The following is a 15,777-nucleotide window of genomic DNA, read 5'->3' on the forward strand; positions in this document are numbered from 1 at the left end:
CGGTAGATATACTGTTAGTGTTGGAAAGATTAACTCTAAAACTGTTCCCCTGTTATGAAACAATTAAAAATGTGGATGTCCATTTGTATTCTCAAGAGGACTAATTCATAATTCATTGATCCCAAGGGGATTAATTCATAATTCATTGCTACATTATATAAATGGGTTACAATGAATGAACGGTTTCAATCCATAAATCCATTCATGTATTGGAAGAACCGTTTCATAGACTATTCATGTTCTTATAGTAATGAGTGTTTAATAGAGTTGATGTACCTTTAATTTTCTAATGCCTATATATAGAGATACCTTGGCACTTCTTGGATTACTTTTGGTATTAGTTGGAATAATAAGAAAATTATTCTCAATTTCTCTACTCATTTCTCTAATATTTCAATTCTTATTATAGTATTTTATTTTATTAGTTTTATGACACGTTATCAGCACGAGTCTTTACTTTTGAGAAAAGTGAAATACGAGACTCTATCGAGATTCTGCTAGTGTCAAATCAACAGTTGGATATTTTCTCGAGTAACACTTGTCGACCTATTGAGGTAAATTTTTGACCCACAAATTTATTTCAATTTCTTATAACTAACCTTTGAATGATTGTAAAATACAAGTGTCTACTATTGAACAACCACTAAACACAAACATATACTCTTTGACAACTTTGAGATAATATTTCTTCTTTTAACTCTACTTATTTATCTTTAGAATTATTTGTTGTAGATACTTATATTCTGATGCAATGAATTTTGGAGATGTTATTATAGAAATCAATTATGTTTGAGGATCCACTCATTCTTTGAAATACTTTAAGAAAAAGATTCGACCACCTGAAGATGGTCGTTCTTTAACGAAAAGATTTAGCCACTAGAAGATGGTCATTATTTCAAAATATGGTATGATAAATTTACTTATGATTGCAAGTACACAATTCTGCTCTATTTAGAATTATTTCATAGTTGAAAATAATATTCTCTACATATTTCTCGAATATGCTCTTGTAATAGCAATATTGAGAGAAAATTTGAGAAATATTCTGTACTTATTGCATGCTAGATCTAATCCATTCCTAAAAGTGAATGCGACTAAATTTCAATATGACCATGTTTTTGGTAAATATGTATTTTACCATGATAAGAGAAAAAGTTACCATTTAAAGTGGGATAATAATGATAAGAACAAGAAAATAAGGATCCTGAAGAAAAATGTCCCGAAGTATATTTGACAAATCAAAATTATAATAGCATCTTCACATGGCCAATTTTTTTAAACGCCCTGAAAGTGTATAATGATTGATTTAATTTATAATAGTAATTAACTTTTCTTCCTGAAAAAGAAATGGATGTTAAACATTTGGAATCAAAGGATTACGGTGATGATATTTGTCCTATAAGAATTATAGTGACAATGATATGTGTCTCATTAATAAATGCTACTATATACACTATTTTCCAACAAAAGAGACAAACACAATCTGTAGTAGTGCTTAAATGATTAAAAACTCCAGAAGAACCACTGCTATATTTCTCCCTGTAAGAGAAAAGTTTATGATAAATAAAGCACTACTTTTTATCATGTTTCGAAGAGTTTATTGAATTTGAATATCCGTCGAAATGGATATCAAATTGAGATACTAAATGAGACAATAATAAAGATCATGTTTAGAATCAAGTGAGATAAAAGTTAATTATATCATAATAATCATTCGAAAGAGACATGGTTATCGATATAGTTGCCTTCATTCTCATTTGATTTATAATCATCACCTACAGTAAATCAAAAGTTTACTGATCCCAATGGATATATGATTTGACAAAAGTGAGAATATTTGAGAGTCAACAAATATTTATACATACCCACTTTATATTATATATGGCTTCAAAAAAATTTAAAATTTAAGTCAGGTATGAATCATCTTGTACAATTAAATATCGTAAAATATTGATGGGTAATCTATTAAATGATTTATTTATTCTGATGAGTTACGACTCCCAACATTAGGGGGAGGAAAAAATCAATCGAAAGGAAATCATCTGAAAAAATTGAATTTTCTCGATTCTCATACAAAATAATGTGAACTAGAAGTTCAAGAAATTTTTCATTTGTTGAAAGTTGCAAATCAATTGTCAGATATATTTATCGACTTCAGAAGAGTCATTAAATCAACTATTCCTGCAAGAAATACTGTGGTTAAAATTGATATCCCTGAAAGACATGTACAAGTGCTACAAATAAATTTAAGTTCGGCCTACCTAAATAAGATATAAATTGATTTCAAATATCTCCGGAGATTAAATAAATGTCATGACAAAATTCAATCTCTTAAAAAGATCACTTCTAAAGAGCCAACTTCTAAAGAGAATGAAATCATAGAAAATTTAATTGGACCCTAATGAAATGTAGTACTTGATATTATAGAAGTTGATGAGAATCATGAATCTAGATCGGTTGATGAATGTCGGTATAGAAATGATTGGCCAAAATGGAAAGATGGGATTTAATCTGAATTGGATTTATTGGTTAAAAGAAAAATTTTTGGACTTGTAGTTCAAACACCTGAAGGTGTAAAGCCAGTAGCTCAAGAATTTTTACAAAGGCTTGTATTTGATTATAATGAAACGTATTCACCTGTAGTGGATGCTATCACATTTCGATATTCTGTGAGTTTTGTAGTACATGTAAAACTAGATATGCGTCTAATGGACGTCGTTACTGTATATTAATATAGAAATCTTGAAAATAATATTTATATGAGAATTTCTGAAGAATTCAACATGCCATGACGCATACAAATCAAATTCTAAAGATATTTATTCTATTAAATTACAAAGATTTTTGTATGAATTCAAACAATCTGGACGTATGTGGTATAACCATCTTAATGAATTTTTAACTAAAGAAGATTATACAAATGATCTAATATGTCCATGTATTTTTATCAAAAAAAATGGATCAAATTTTGTGATAATTACTATATATGCTGATGATCTAAATCTGATTAGAACTCTTGAAGAGATTCAAAATAGTGTTGAATATTTGAAGAAGAAATTTGAGATAAAAAATTTTGGATAAACAAAATTCTGTCTTGATTTACAAATTGAGCATTTGAAAAATGAAATTTTTGTCCACTAAACTTCTTATACCCGGAAGGTATTAAAGCGGTTTTATATGGATAAAACATATACATTAAGTGCCCCAATGATCGTCAGATCATTAGATCCTAATAAGAATCCTTTTAAACTGCGAGAAAAAGATGAAAAAATACTTGATCCTGAAGTACCATATTTCAGTGCAATTGGTGCACTAATGTATCTTGCTAATTCTACAAGAGCTGATATATCATTTGCAATGAATTTATTAGCAAAATTTAGTTTCTTGCCCACAAGACGACATTGGAATGGTATTAAACATATTTTTCGCTATCTCCAAGGAACAATTGATCTTGGTTTATTTTATTCAAATAAATCCAAACCTGAATTACTTGGTTATGCTGATGTTGGATATTTATCTGATTCGCATAAAGTAAGATCTCAAACTGGTTACCTATTTACATATGGAGGTACAGCTATTTCTTGGCGATCTACAAAACAATCATTAGCCACAATTTCATCGAATCATGCTGAAATAATAGCAATTCATGAGGCCAATCGAGAATGTGTTTGATTAAAATCAATGATCCACTACATCCGGAAGAGTTGTGGGTTATCCTCTGAAAAAGAAAATTCTCTAACTATATTATATGAAAATAATGCAACTTATATAGTTCAATTGAAAGGAGAATATATTAAAGGAAATAGAACGAAACATATTTCACCAAAATTCTTTTTTACTCATGATTTGCAAAAGAATGGTGAAATTGATGTGCAACAAATCCTATCAGATAATAATTTGACAGATTTATTTACCAAAACATTGCCGACTCCAATTTGAGAAATTAGTGAAAAATATTGGAATGCGACGATTAAAAAATCTCAAATGATGTTTGTATCAGGGAGAGAAATTAATACACAAGAATAGTGTACTCTTTTTCCTTCACTAGGATTTTTATTAAGATGGATTTTTTCCTAGTAAGGTTTTAACGAGCCATATTCTTTGTGTAATGGACATCCAAAGAGTAGTGTTATGAAACAATTAAAAGTGTGGATGTCCATTTGTATTCTCAAGAGGACTAATTCATAATTCATTGATTCCAAGGGGATTAATTTATAATTCATTGCTACATTATATAAAGGGGTTACAATGGATGAACGGTTTCGATCTATAAATCCACTCATGTATTGGAAGAACCATTTCATAGATTATTCATGTTCTTGTAGTAATGAGCGTTTAATAAAGTTGATGTACCTTTAATTTTATAGTACCTATATATAGAGGTACCTTGGCACCTCTTGGGATTACTTTTGATATTAGTTGGAATAATAAGAAAATCATTCTCCATTTCTCTACTCATTTCTCTAATATTTCAATTCCTATTATAGTATTTTATTTTATTAGTTTTAAAGCATCCCCTTTATTTTGACCTTTCTTTACCCTTCCCTTATTTGTCATAAACAAAAAGATATGCACGAGATTCATACTAGTGATAGATATCGCTGGGGATAATGTATTACTTAAGAATGGTAAGAAATCATCTTATTAATTGCACCAAATGCGAAAATTTTTTTGTTGTATACCGAAAAATATACATTTAATACCATAAATTAAGTCGAATCAGACTTGCTATTAATTTTCCATGGAAATACACACATGAAATCCAATATAAATTCCTCTCAATCCAACCCTTAAAACTAAACTTCCTTCTACTTTCAATTTCACCATGGCCAAATCCTCCCTCCTAACCATAGCATCCCTTATCCTGATTTTTGCTATTTGGTCCAACTTAGGTACAGATGTGCCTGTGCAGATAGCAGAAACTGGGAATGCATCTCCAGAAAAAATCAGACTCTCCCACCTAAGTCATCCAAACCCGAACGAGTCCACTAGTAATGTTACTGCCATAAGTAAAACTTTCAACCCTCTAGCAGACATCAACAAATTTAGGCTTTGTCCATGTCTTTATATATACTGCTTGTGTATGTGTCCCTGCCAAGCTTGTAATTGCTGATAGGTTGAATGTAATCCACCATCCAATTTATCTTCTAATGATGTGGCTGAGTTTGTGTATGTGCTGTCTGCTTGCACCTTATTATTATGGTCTGTATCACAACTAAATTAAGGATAGTTAGCAGTATTTGCTAACTAATAGTTCTGCTCATTTGGTTTACAAATTTTCAGTTTTGATGTTTTATGTGACTTGTAGTGTCTCTTTTGCATGAACAAGTTTAAACCCATTGCTTTTCTTATTGTTTCCCCTCAACATTCAAAGTTCATCTCAAGGCAAAGTATAAAAAAGGAAAATTTACAACAGGTGATTCTGTCAAATGTTGTCAACAAATTAAAAATAAGAACATAAATAAATCAGATGCCCTTCATTTTCTATGGATAGAACGTACTCTAATGCCTTGTAGACGATTCCAAACTATCAAAATCAAAAGTACCGCTCGGCCTTTGCAGTCTCGTTATTGGCAAATAAATGACGCTAATAGGCGTGGATTGTGTTGGATTAGATGGTAAGGTGAGAGATTGTAAATAGGAGATCCTGAATTCAAAACCTTTCATATACAAAATTTTTTTAAAAAAAAACTTTTCTTTTAGTGTTTGTGGGAGGTCTTGAATCTGAGACCACTCATTTACACTCTCCCCCCCTAAAAAGAAGCTTATAAATAATCCAACTTTTTTATTAATTTCCCTATCAAGGGCTTCTAATACTATATAAAAGGTGGTGTTTAATTACGTCTTCTAGTTTAGAGAAATTTAGAGTTGTAAACGAGTCAAATCGAACCGAATATCTCTTGTTTGAGCTCTATTCGTTGAGCGATTCGAACAACGTTCGTGTTTATTCGTTAATTTTCAAACTCCAAACCTGTGTTCGTGTTCGGCTCGTTAAGCAAAGTTTATGTTCTAGTTCGAGTTGGTGTTCAACTCGTTTAACATAAACGAGCCGTTCGCGAACATGTTTGAAATGCTCGAATCCAAATTATTTTAAACCTTAAATATGCCATACAAATCATTAATCATTCTAAAAAACAATTAAAGTACTAAGTGACTAAATTCTATTATTCATTAACTATATAACTAACATTAACATAAAAACAACAAATAAAACAAAGCAATTTGTCCTCCAAATATAAAAGTCCAGCCATAAAATTAACCCTAAAATTTGTCAAATGATAATTATGTCTATGTTCGTGAACGTTCGCTAAAACTCGCGAACATGCTCGTGTTCGCTCGATTATTAATCGAACAAAAAAATTCGTTCGAATTAGGTTCGTTTAAGATTTCGAACGAGTCTTTCACGAATATGAACGAATCGAAATGAACCGAACTACCGAACAGCTCGATTCGTTTAATAGCCCTAGAAATTTACTCATAATCCATGTGCTAAGGAACCGCGTACGTGTTGAGAACTTTTTTAGCTTGGTTCATTCCATTTCAAATTCCAAACTAGGGCTTTGCATGGCTATTGTTATTTTAAAAGTTGTCAGAGATTCCCTTACTAATGGCCTTTTTTTTTTTTTAATAAGTAGGAGGTCTTAAATTTAGCACCTTCTACTTACAATCTCTACTTTCTTACTGTTCAAGCCGACCCTCCCAAAACTCGTAAGTGGCATTCTTAAGCTGTCAAAGATTCCCTTACTACAATTAAAACTTCTAAGTGCCATTCTAAATGTTGAAATATACAAATCGCCTCTAGCACGGAAAAGTATTAAAAGGAGGAAAAAGGAAAAAACTCTCCAATTCTGAAAAGAGATGAGGTGAAAATAACACATAAAAATGTGTTCCGTTTTTCATAAAGTAAAATGAAATCATCTCTCTTCTTATTTCTCAATTCTCATTACAATTACATCAAAAAATTATATATCGAGCTACAATCATTTTGATTGAATTGGTAGACCTAAATGTAAAGGTAAAAAAATTAAAAAAAAAACTACGTCTAAATCCACATCCCTTTCTAAACAAGAAGAAGCATCTATGGTTTCTCGATAGGGGTGTCAATTGGGTTTTTTAAGTTGGGATTTAGCAAGTCTAAGTTCGACTCACAAATTATATGAAATTTTGGATTTCGATTTTTTGAGTTTCGAGATCATATTAAAATGTTCAAATTCAGCTCACACTATTATATGAGTTTCGGATTCAAATCAGGTTTAGCCCAAACTTATATTTAGATACATAATTATATATATAATATATATTTTATAATTATGAATTAATACAAATTTACATAGATTGTTAACATTTTATGCCATAATATGTATAACTATAAATTATAGATATTATTATATATATATATAATTATACTCATATATGTGCCCTAGCTTTAATTGGGTTTGACCCTAGTGTAGACCAAATTCGACCCATATTTAGTTTGGGTCTAAGATTAGGTCCAAACTCTATCCAACCCAATTAAAGATTAGGCTCAATTTTTGGGCCGAACGAACCGATCTTGAGTTGGTCCGACTCATTTGACAGTCCTATTCCTTGAGTTCTCATATTTTCTCTCGTATTTTTGACTGCTATCAAAAAACCCATTTAACAACTCTTACTCAAAATTAACAACATTACACTGTCATGAAATTGATTGATGTCACTTAATCTATTATCATAGCGGAAGGGAAAGGTTTGATGTAAACAAATTATGTCATTTAACGTATCGCTTTATTTGCCCTTATTTTTAAAGATAATTACATTACTTTAACTATTTACCTCGCTGCAACTATTCCACATCTTGAATTAACTACTATTTCCCGAACAAAAAACTATCACTTCTCTAAAATACCAAAACAATCAAACTATTTTAAACTACTACTTTCCAACAAAAAAAATAACACTAATCTTTTTTTGATATCTTTTGAATTTCACACATATCGGATATGGTTCAACCACTGGTATGAATAATGAACTCCATATTAAATGGCACTCAAAAATTTTTTGCATAGTAAATATCGGAATAAAAATGAGAAACTAATTGATAGTTTGCTTTCTCATTGGGTCGATGGTTGCAACTGACTACATTAATCTTGAACTGGACTGGACTTGACTCAGTTAACCGCCTCTTGGTCTGCAATTGTTAGGGGCCCAAATCCAGTTAATTACTGCCTATTTTCTCTGCTCCTTTATCCTTATGCCTTGACTTTTTTTTTTTTTTTATAATTTAATTGATTATTCCTTACTTGAACAGGAAATCCGAAAGATTCTTGACTTTCCACGGATCATTCAGACACGTTGCGGAAGTCTTCAAGTCCCTCTCTACCTCTTGGATTCCCCCTCTGGAATCAACCCCTGCGAAAATTTAGCAGATTTTGTAGGTAGTGCTAGCAGAAGAATTTTCTGATCACGTCAAAGTTTCTGATTTTAAGAAAAGCTTAGATCATAGAAGCAAAACCCAAGTAGCATGACGATTCTGGAGAAAAAAAGAGTTCATTTTCTGCTCTTCTTGGTTGGCGTCATTGCTCTCAGTATCGGTGGTAATATTTTTACTTCCATTATCCACATCTCCAACAAGATACCAGTTTTTCAGTTTTCATTTCAGTTTTTTTTTTTTGAAATTTAATAGTTACCATGCTGAAAGAAAGGTAAAAAAATTGTCTTGGGATTAAAAGGTGCAGTTGGGAATTTGCTGTTTACCTTGCTAATCAAATGTTTATTGGCCATTAATTTGCACATATACTGATCTTGAATGGAGTGGCCTTTGTGACTAGTAATTGTTGGCCTATTGGCATATTTATGTTCTTTTTTAATCTTTATAGTCATTAAATTCTTGCTTTCGAATTATATTGTCTTTGGAGAAATCATATAGCGTGCATTTAGTTTTGTAAAATGAATGATATTATATGACTGATCTATTTAGTTATGTTGAAGCTGATGTAGTATTTAATTTGTGCTTCTAGTAGTAATCTACCACCTGATTTTGTTTTTTTGCCTCCTAAGTACGGGGCCTCGGTATTTAGTTAAGTGAAGACTAGACTGTTTGATTAGAATGAGTTACTCCATTTTTATGGTGTTTGTGCTTGTGAATATTTCTCACATTTTTAGGTTTCTAGAAATTGGTTGATGTGGTCTTCATGGTGATAAAAATAGTTGATGGGTGGTACCATGTTTAGGTCTGTTGTGCCATGCCTTCGCCCACCCCCTTCTTTTGGGGGGTATTTGTGTGTGTGTGTGTGTTTTTTTTTTTTTTTTTTGGGGGGGGGGGGGGGGGTGGTGTTGTGGAATTTAGACAGCCTTAGTGTGTGGTTTGATGAAATAAGTTTACTTGGAGCTTACATTGAAAGCTCAAAATCTGGTAGCAAGTGTAAGTGCTTACACTTGATAAATAGAAGAGTTCATATTTCATATCACTTTTGAGAGTTTCTCTATTGATAACTAAAGATCCTTATATAGATAATGATTTATGATTAGTACATAAGTAGTGTTCATGAAAGTAATAGAAATTGATGTCCATCTTGTACCATGGAACTTTAAGGCACTGGAATTCCTGTTATCTTACATGCTTCAGTTTTGAAGAGCATATTCGAAAGGTGCTTAAAGTATGAATGGACTTATTAAACATCTCCTGCCACCACAATGCGCAGTTTACCACTCCATATCTGTCTACTTATAGTGGTTTAGCATTATCTGAGAAGCTTTGTATCTAAACTGGAGCTGCTGATTAAATGTCTAAAAAACTAACAGCAGTCTAGAGATATTTACCCATCTTTCTATCCTTTAATGTGGTATATCCCACAATCATGTGTATAAAGTGATTGCACTTTTGCTCGGAGGTTTTTCTTCTCAATTCACATTTTCTGCTTTTTTGCATCCATTTATCAAATTTTTCGCTTTTCTTGCATGGTTCTTTCTTGTGGGTACTCCTCCAGCTGTCTTATTGTTGGCATTTGAAGATTTTGTACATCAGCATATGAAGAACTATTTAGACTTAGTTATTTACTCCAAGAAACTTGATGTGAGTTTTGGAAACACATTCTTCATGTGAATGTTAGTTAGACATGCACATTTGAATTATATGCCATCTATATTTGTGATGACAGACATAGGTGCAGGTCTTCCTACTGTCTGTCACTAATACCATCGTAAGAAAAATCCACCATCAGTGATGTCCATTAGTCTTAGTTTCAAACTTTACAGACATACATGCCAGACAAACAGAGACATAAAGGTAACTTGAGTTTCTTATTTTTTGACAGAGCACTTGTGTTCAAAGAAGATTGAATTTAAACTTTAATAAATGCTTGAAACTGTACATTAACATAAATACATACTTCGGTGTTATTAGCTAGATTATTGAGTCATTTGTTTCGTAAACTCTTGTTTTCCTTTCCAATTCTATTATTTCCAAAAATGTTCTTAATGATGTGCTGTTTTGCAGCTGAAAAATGCCGTGAGCTGGTTGGTCAAGAAGCTGCTTCCAAGAGTGGGGAGTTTACCTTCTTGAATTGTTTTGATGGGAGCACTGGAACCCTTGCATGTTTAGTAAAGGAGGGTGTGAAGCTCTACTCTTACAACGTCAGATCTCTTCATGTTGAAAGAGCAAGGAATCAAGCAATTGAGAGTGCTCTAGGTGACGCGCTCGCACAAGGTCTGGTTGCCAAAGACGCAGCCAAGCTTGTCCAGAAAGAGGGAGCTAAAGCTGCAAAACTGGCAACTCGACAAGCAAAGCGCATAATAGGTCCTATAATTTCTTCAGGATGGGATTTTTTTGAAGCGCTTTACTTCGGCGGTACCATGACGGAAGGATTCCTCAGGGGCACTGGAACCTTGTTTGGCACCTATTCAGTTGGCTTTATTGGAGAGGAGAGGTTCGGGAGGTTTGGCTATCTTGTAGGAAGCCATTTGGGTAGTTGGGTTGGGGGAAGGATTGGGTTGATGGTGTACGATGTTGTCAATGGAGTGCACTACTTGCTTCAGGTGTCTCAGTTCGTGGAAAATAAAATTATTGATCATACTGCCGACGAAGTTTACCAGAGTGCTGCTTTTGGCAGTTCTGAAGCTCCCGAAGAATCACTTGTTTCTGAAACACCAACAGATGAGGACTCTCGAATCAGTTTTGAAGCAGCAGAAGAATCATCAATTTCAGAAACACCAACATATATGAGCTCTGAAGCTACAGAAGACTCCAATGTATACGAGGCTTCTGATCATGGGAACTTGGAATTTCATGAAGATTTATGATGTAGGTTAATGCAAAACCATACAACATATTTGGCCGTCTGGAAGTGGCAATGTTCGTCAGTTGTAGATGCAAGCACATTGTTTTCCATTCTTGTTTGTACAGAAATCAACTTAGTGTAATATGTTCCAGGTTTTAATTTTGGGGTAATTTCATATGGAGGATGCCATCCTGCATAGCAAGAAAAACAGAGGAATGATTTGTATTTACCCTGTAGACTGGGTTTAAATAGTATGGATTGCATGTTTTAGTTGTATCTGATAACAGAAAAACATCAATAATATTTGAGATCTAATTATTAAGTGCTAATGGATTTTAATTAGGTTGTACAGTTAACCTTGACCCTATGTGTCAGAACATGAAGGTGTATGTATGTTTTTGGAATTCTTGTTAGTTCTTTGACGTCTACAAACAAATGGGCAACTAATTGGACCTGTTTGGTGAGCATGGAATGTCTGGTTCCTGGTCTAGGAACATTTACAAATACATGCACTTCTTTAGCTATTGGTTCAAAAATTTTTCTTTATGATATGGACTTCCAGTACCCTGTTGGATTGGTGCCTGAGAATGCGTTGGGTTTGGATTCTGGCCTCACATTAACCATGATGAACTCTTCCTTGACAGAACTGCAGTTACAAATTCGTTGTGATTGAGGAGGTATTCTCACTAGATCAAGAAACCATAAAAGCATAGCTTGGCTGCTTTGCAGATTTTCGCGATTGCTCCTTGTTGCTACTGACGGTGCTATGTTGAGTACTCACTCAGAATTTGTGCAGCTAAATTAATATAGAAAAGTTGCCTGTTAGTAACATAAGTCTTGGTTGATTTCTTTTTAACTTGAAGGTGTTTGCTGTTGTTTCAACTTCGAAAAGATTGCCAAGCAAAGAATGACTTGTAAATAAAGGAAAACTGTCATGGACTAAGTTAGAGGGTTGCTAAACACTTTCAGATGGAACAACATGATTCAAGCTTAAGTTCAATTGGCATAATTTATCTTTTTCATTTTCCCTCATCCCCTCTTTTCTTTCAAGCAGAATGCCAAAGATTGAAAACTTGCTAGTGCATAGATTGAACCTCCCAAAATCACTGCTCTAATTGTGAAATGTCTTTATTCTTGACTGCATCAGTGCCAATCACTGCTGGAAATTGCTTGAACGAAATGAGCAGCACTCAACATGATCCCCTCAACAGTAGCGAAGCAAACAAGAAATGCCCACAGAAGAACACTTCCCATGTCAGTGATCCCGAAACACCACCATTGCTACTGTGCAGTGAATTTCTTAGAACAAGAATGATGAATGGAAACATATTGGTAGGCAGACACGTCTGAACTGCTGAAAAGAACAGTTATGATCTGAAAAATTTTGCTTATCGGATTCAACAGGACACCTGTTGTCGTGCTGCGGTAGCCACCCTTCTGTACATCTTTTTAGATGGCCGTGATGAATTTGACTTCACTGAAAGCAACATGCAATAAATGGCGGATGGCCCCCCCAATCTAATGCTTTTGAATGGTGTGCCCTGATAACTGCACCGTAATTTTCTTGAATTAGACTTGGGCTAATGCCTAATAGTCGAGTTGTGCCTTTCAGCCGCTAGCTAGCTAAGGCAAGTTGCTTGCTGACGAGTGGAACCAGCAACCAAATAATTTGGCCTATTTCTGCCTCTTATCAAGCTTTTGTAGGGGCTAAAACGTACATATAGCGAAAATATATTTGACACACATAAAAATATGCTGAAGAAGAAGAGAAGTTTGATAATCGCAGACGCATGAAAGCAAAGTTTTGCTTCTTTTCCACTGAAAACAACAAGCAATAAAAGGCGGATGGCCACAGTCAAACGCTCTGATTGATGTGCCTGATAATTGTCCATTTAGTTCGACAAAATTTCGCCTTCAAATTTTCTTGAATCAGAATTGGGCTAAAGCCTAATAGACGAGTGGTGCCTTTCAGTCGCTATATAGCTCGGCAAGTTCAAGTTGCATGATTACAAGGGGAACTCATAATTGGACCTATTTGATATATATATATATATATATATATATGTATATATGTATATATGTGTGTGTGAAAAAAGAGGAGTTTGATAATCATAAATACATAAAGTACACTGAGATTATTTTTACAGCAATCAGAACTCTGTAAAAAATTTTCGCCCATTGTTCTCAACTGAATATAATACTAACACACTCCTATGACTTGGTACTTAGGAAACTACTAAGAAATGAAATTATCAAATAACTCTTCTATATCTTAAACAAGTAAGCTGTTAAAATTGGACTATACTTGAACGTCTAATTTTAAAAGAAGAAACAACAACTATTAGGAAGCTTGGATTAATTATCCTAACAATTTCATTTCATGGAAAAATGCAAATGCAAGGAGGAGGATGCAAAGAAGTAATGTCCTAGCGACTGCTTATATTTTGTCTTAGATAATTTGTTCTATATTCTGATTAAGTTTTTAACGTAATCAATTGTTATGCATCATACGTGGCTTTTGCTTACCAGTTGAGATTTTGGAGAGTTGACTGAAGATTGCGTGTTTATGCACAAAAATCTATGGAGAATCAGAGGATATTAGTATATGTTGTTTGATTTTTTTAATTAGGAACGTTTTTGGTCAACTTATTGTTCAATTGGCATTTACTCAAGAATGAATTGTTTGAGTTTGAACGTAATTAAGTGGCTTGCTTGCTAAACCATCATGTCATTCTAATTGTTTCGAACGGTGCATTGGCGGAAGTAAGGTTAAGGAGAAGATGTGCAAAAGTGCTCTTGTATATTTTAAAAACTTTGGTAGGTAAACTGAAATTTAACCGAGACCCAAGATATTTAGATAGAGTTTAGAATTAGTTTCTCAAACTTAGACCCTACTCAAATCAAGACTCTATAAGATATTCATACCCAAACCAATACACGTATCAAACCCTACCCAGATTCACATATGTGTATAGATATGCACACATACACACACATGTATATTAGTAAATTTATAAAATAATCTAATATTTTATGGTTATTGGATCGAATATAGTAAAGTTTCATGATTGTTTTCAGTTTTCAAGTTAATCCTAGTTGTTATTGTAATTGATACAATTTTTTTTAGAAAAAGGAGAAAAGTAAAGCAAACAAATAAAAGATTGGACGTGGTTACAATTGAAACTTTAAAAATAAATAGAACTGCTCGATAATAGTTTTTTTTTTGAGTTTATAATAGTTTCTTGAATATTAATTTTATTATTTGAAAATAAAAATTGAATGCTATTTATATTATTGTTGAACTATATATTTTAAATATATTTTTACTTTAGTATTTCAAAAAATATAACGGATATCCATTGGATATCCAAATCGATGAGGATATAGGTCTAGACTTACTTTTTCAGATCTATAACAGTTAGTTTTGAGCATAGATCTATCTAAATTTAATGGGTTTGGATCTAAATCAAAAGATCTGACCTACATCCTACCCATTGATATGTCTAGTCAATGGTACGGTGGATGTACATGAAAAATCAAGACGATTAAGAGATTCGGGAGAAAAAATGGAAAAGATGAAAACAAAACAAAAGAAAAAAAGGCACTTAATGGAACCAAACCAAGTGATTTAAAGCTTTCCAGGAGGTCTTGATTTAGTTGTTAAAATAACAAATCTAGAATTAAAAATTTTAGATTCAAATATTTCATTTTTTTCCTCTCCACTTCTTAAATCTCTCCATTTCCTGGTTAAAAAAAAGGTGATCTAAAGCTGATACAACGGGTTGATTGTATTGCAACCCCTTCTCATAAACTTGCTGCAAACTATGTGGCTATTGGCGCCATTGATTGAATAAAACTTTGAGAACATCAAGGGACTAGCCTGCAAGAGCTCACATAGGGACAGTAGACAGATGCATGTTCTGATTTGCTTTCAAAAGTTAATACATAGGGACCATTGATTTTGCTCTGTTCTAAGCCGAACAATTCACATAAAGGTTTCTAACTGTCAACACCTTTTTTTTTTGGTGACTTATAAAGAACATATAGTCATTATGGTGACTTTAAGGCTTTACCTGAAGACTTCCAGATTTTGTATTTTTGATTATGTAAAAGTTTCCAAACAATTTCTTGGAGAGATTTCTTTGTTGTAATAATTTCAGAACGATCGATGAAGAGACAATTCCAAGTTTTGACCACTGTTTTCGTTGATGGTGTTGGCCAGTATGTGAAAGAAAGTTCCAAAGCATCAATGGCTATTCAACTTGTCCAACTCTCCAACCATTGAAATGAAGCCAAAGTAGACAAAGGTGTTCAAAACTCTTCGTCGAGTAGCCACAAGTGTCACGAAAAAGGGGAACCTTTTCTGGGATGCAAAGCTATATTGCTTAGCATTTGACCACAAACAGCAAATGCATTTCTGAATTTTGAAGTCTAAATCTTTATGCTAATGTGGATTGGAAGTCTTAAAGACAACTGCCCATAATTTTCTGCTTGGTTAATTTTTGGCAGTTGTATAATTTGT

At 33.1% G+C, this 15,777-nt stretch overlaps 1 protein-coding gene across 1 annotated transcript; it reads left to right on the plus strand.

The window, feature by feature from the left end:
- The first annotated feature begins 8,147 nt into the window (after window positions 1-8,147).
- Window positions 8,148-11,579, plus strand: LOC113761151. The gene is made up of 3 exons (XM_027304010.1): window positions 8,148-8,193; window positions 8,288-8,573; window positions 10,475-11,579. The coding sequence occupies exons 2-3, from the start codon at window positions 8,501-8,503 to the stop codon at window positions 11,275-11,277; spliced, it is 876 nt and encodes a 291-aa protein (XP_027159811.1). The 5' UTR covers window positions 8,148-8,193; window positions 8,288-8,500; the 3' UTR covers window positions 11,278-11,579.
- Window positions 11,580-15,777: the final 4,198 nt, after the last annotated feature.

Source organism: Coffea eugenioides, chromosome 2 (genome assembly GCF_003713205.1).
Source record: "Coffea eugenioides isolate CCC68of chromosome 2, Ceug_1.0, whole genome shotgun sequence".
NCBI classification, from domain to species: domain Eukaryota; kingdom Viridiplantae; phylum Streptophyta; class Magnoliopsida; order Gentianales; family Rubiaceae; genus Coffea; species Coffea eugenioides.

Bases quoted from the DNA above. Each gene is read 5' to 3' on its own strand.
- LOC113761151 (XM_027304010.1), top strand. From the start codon at position 8,501: ATGACGATTCTGGAGAAAAAAAGAGTTCATTTTCTGCTCTTCTTGGTT. The intron at 8,574-10,474 runs GTAATATTTTTA...GCTGTTTTGCAG, and splicing joins CATTGCTCTCAGTATCGGTG to CTGAAAAATGCCGTGAGCTG.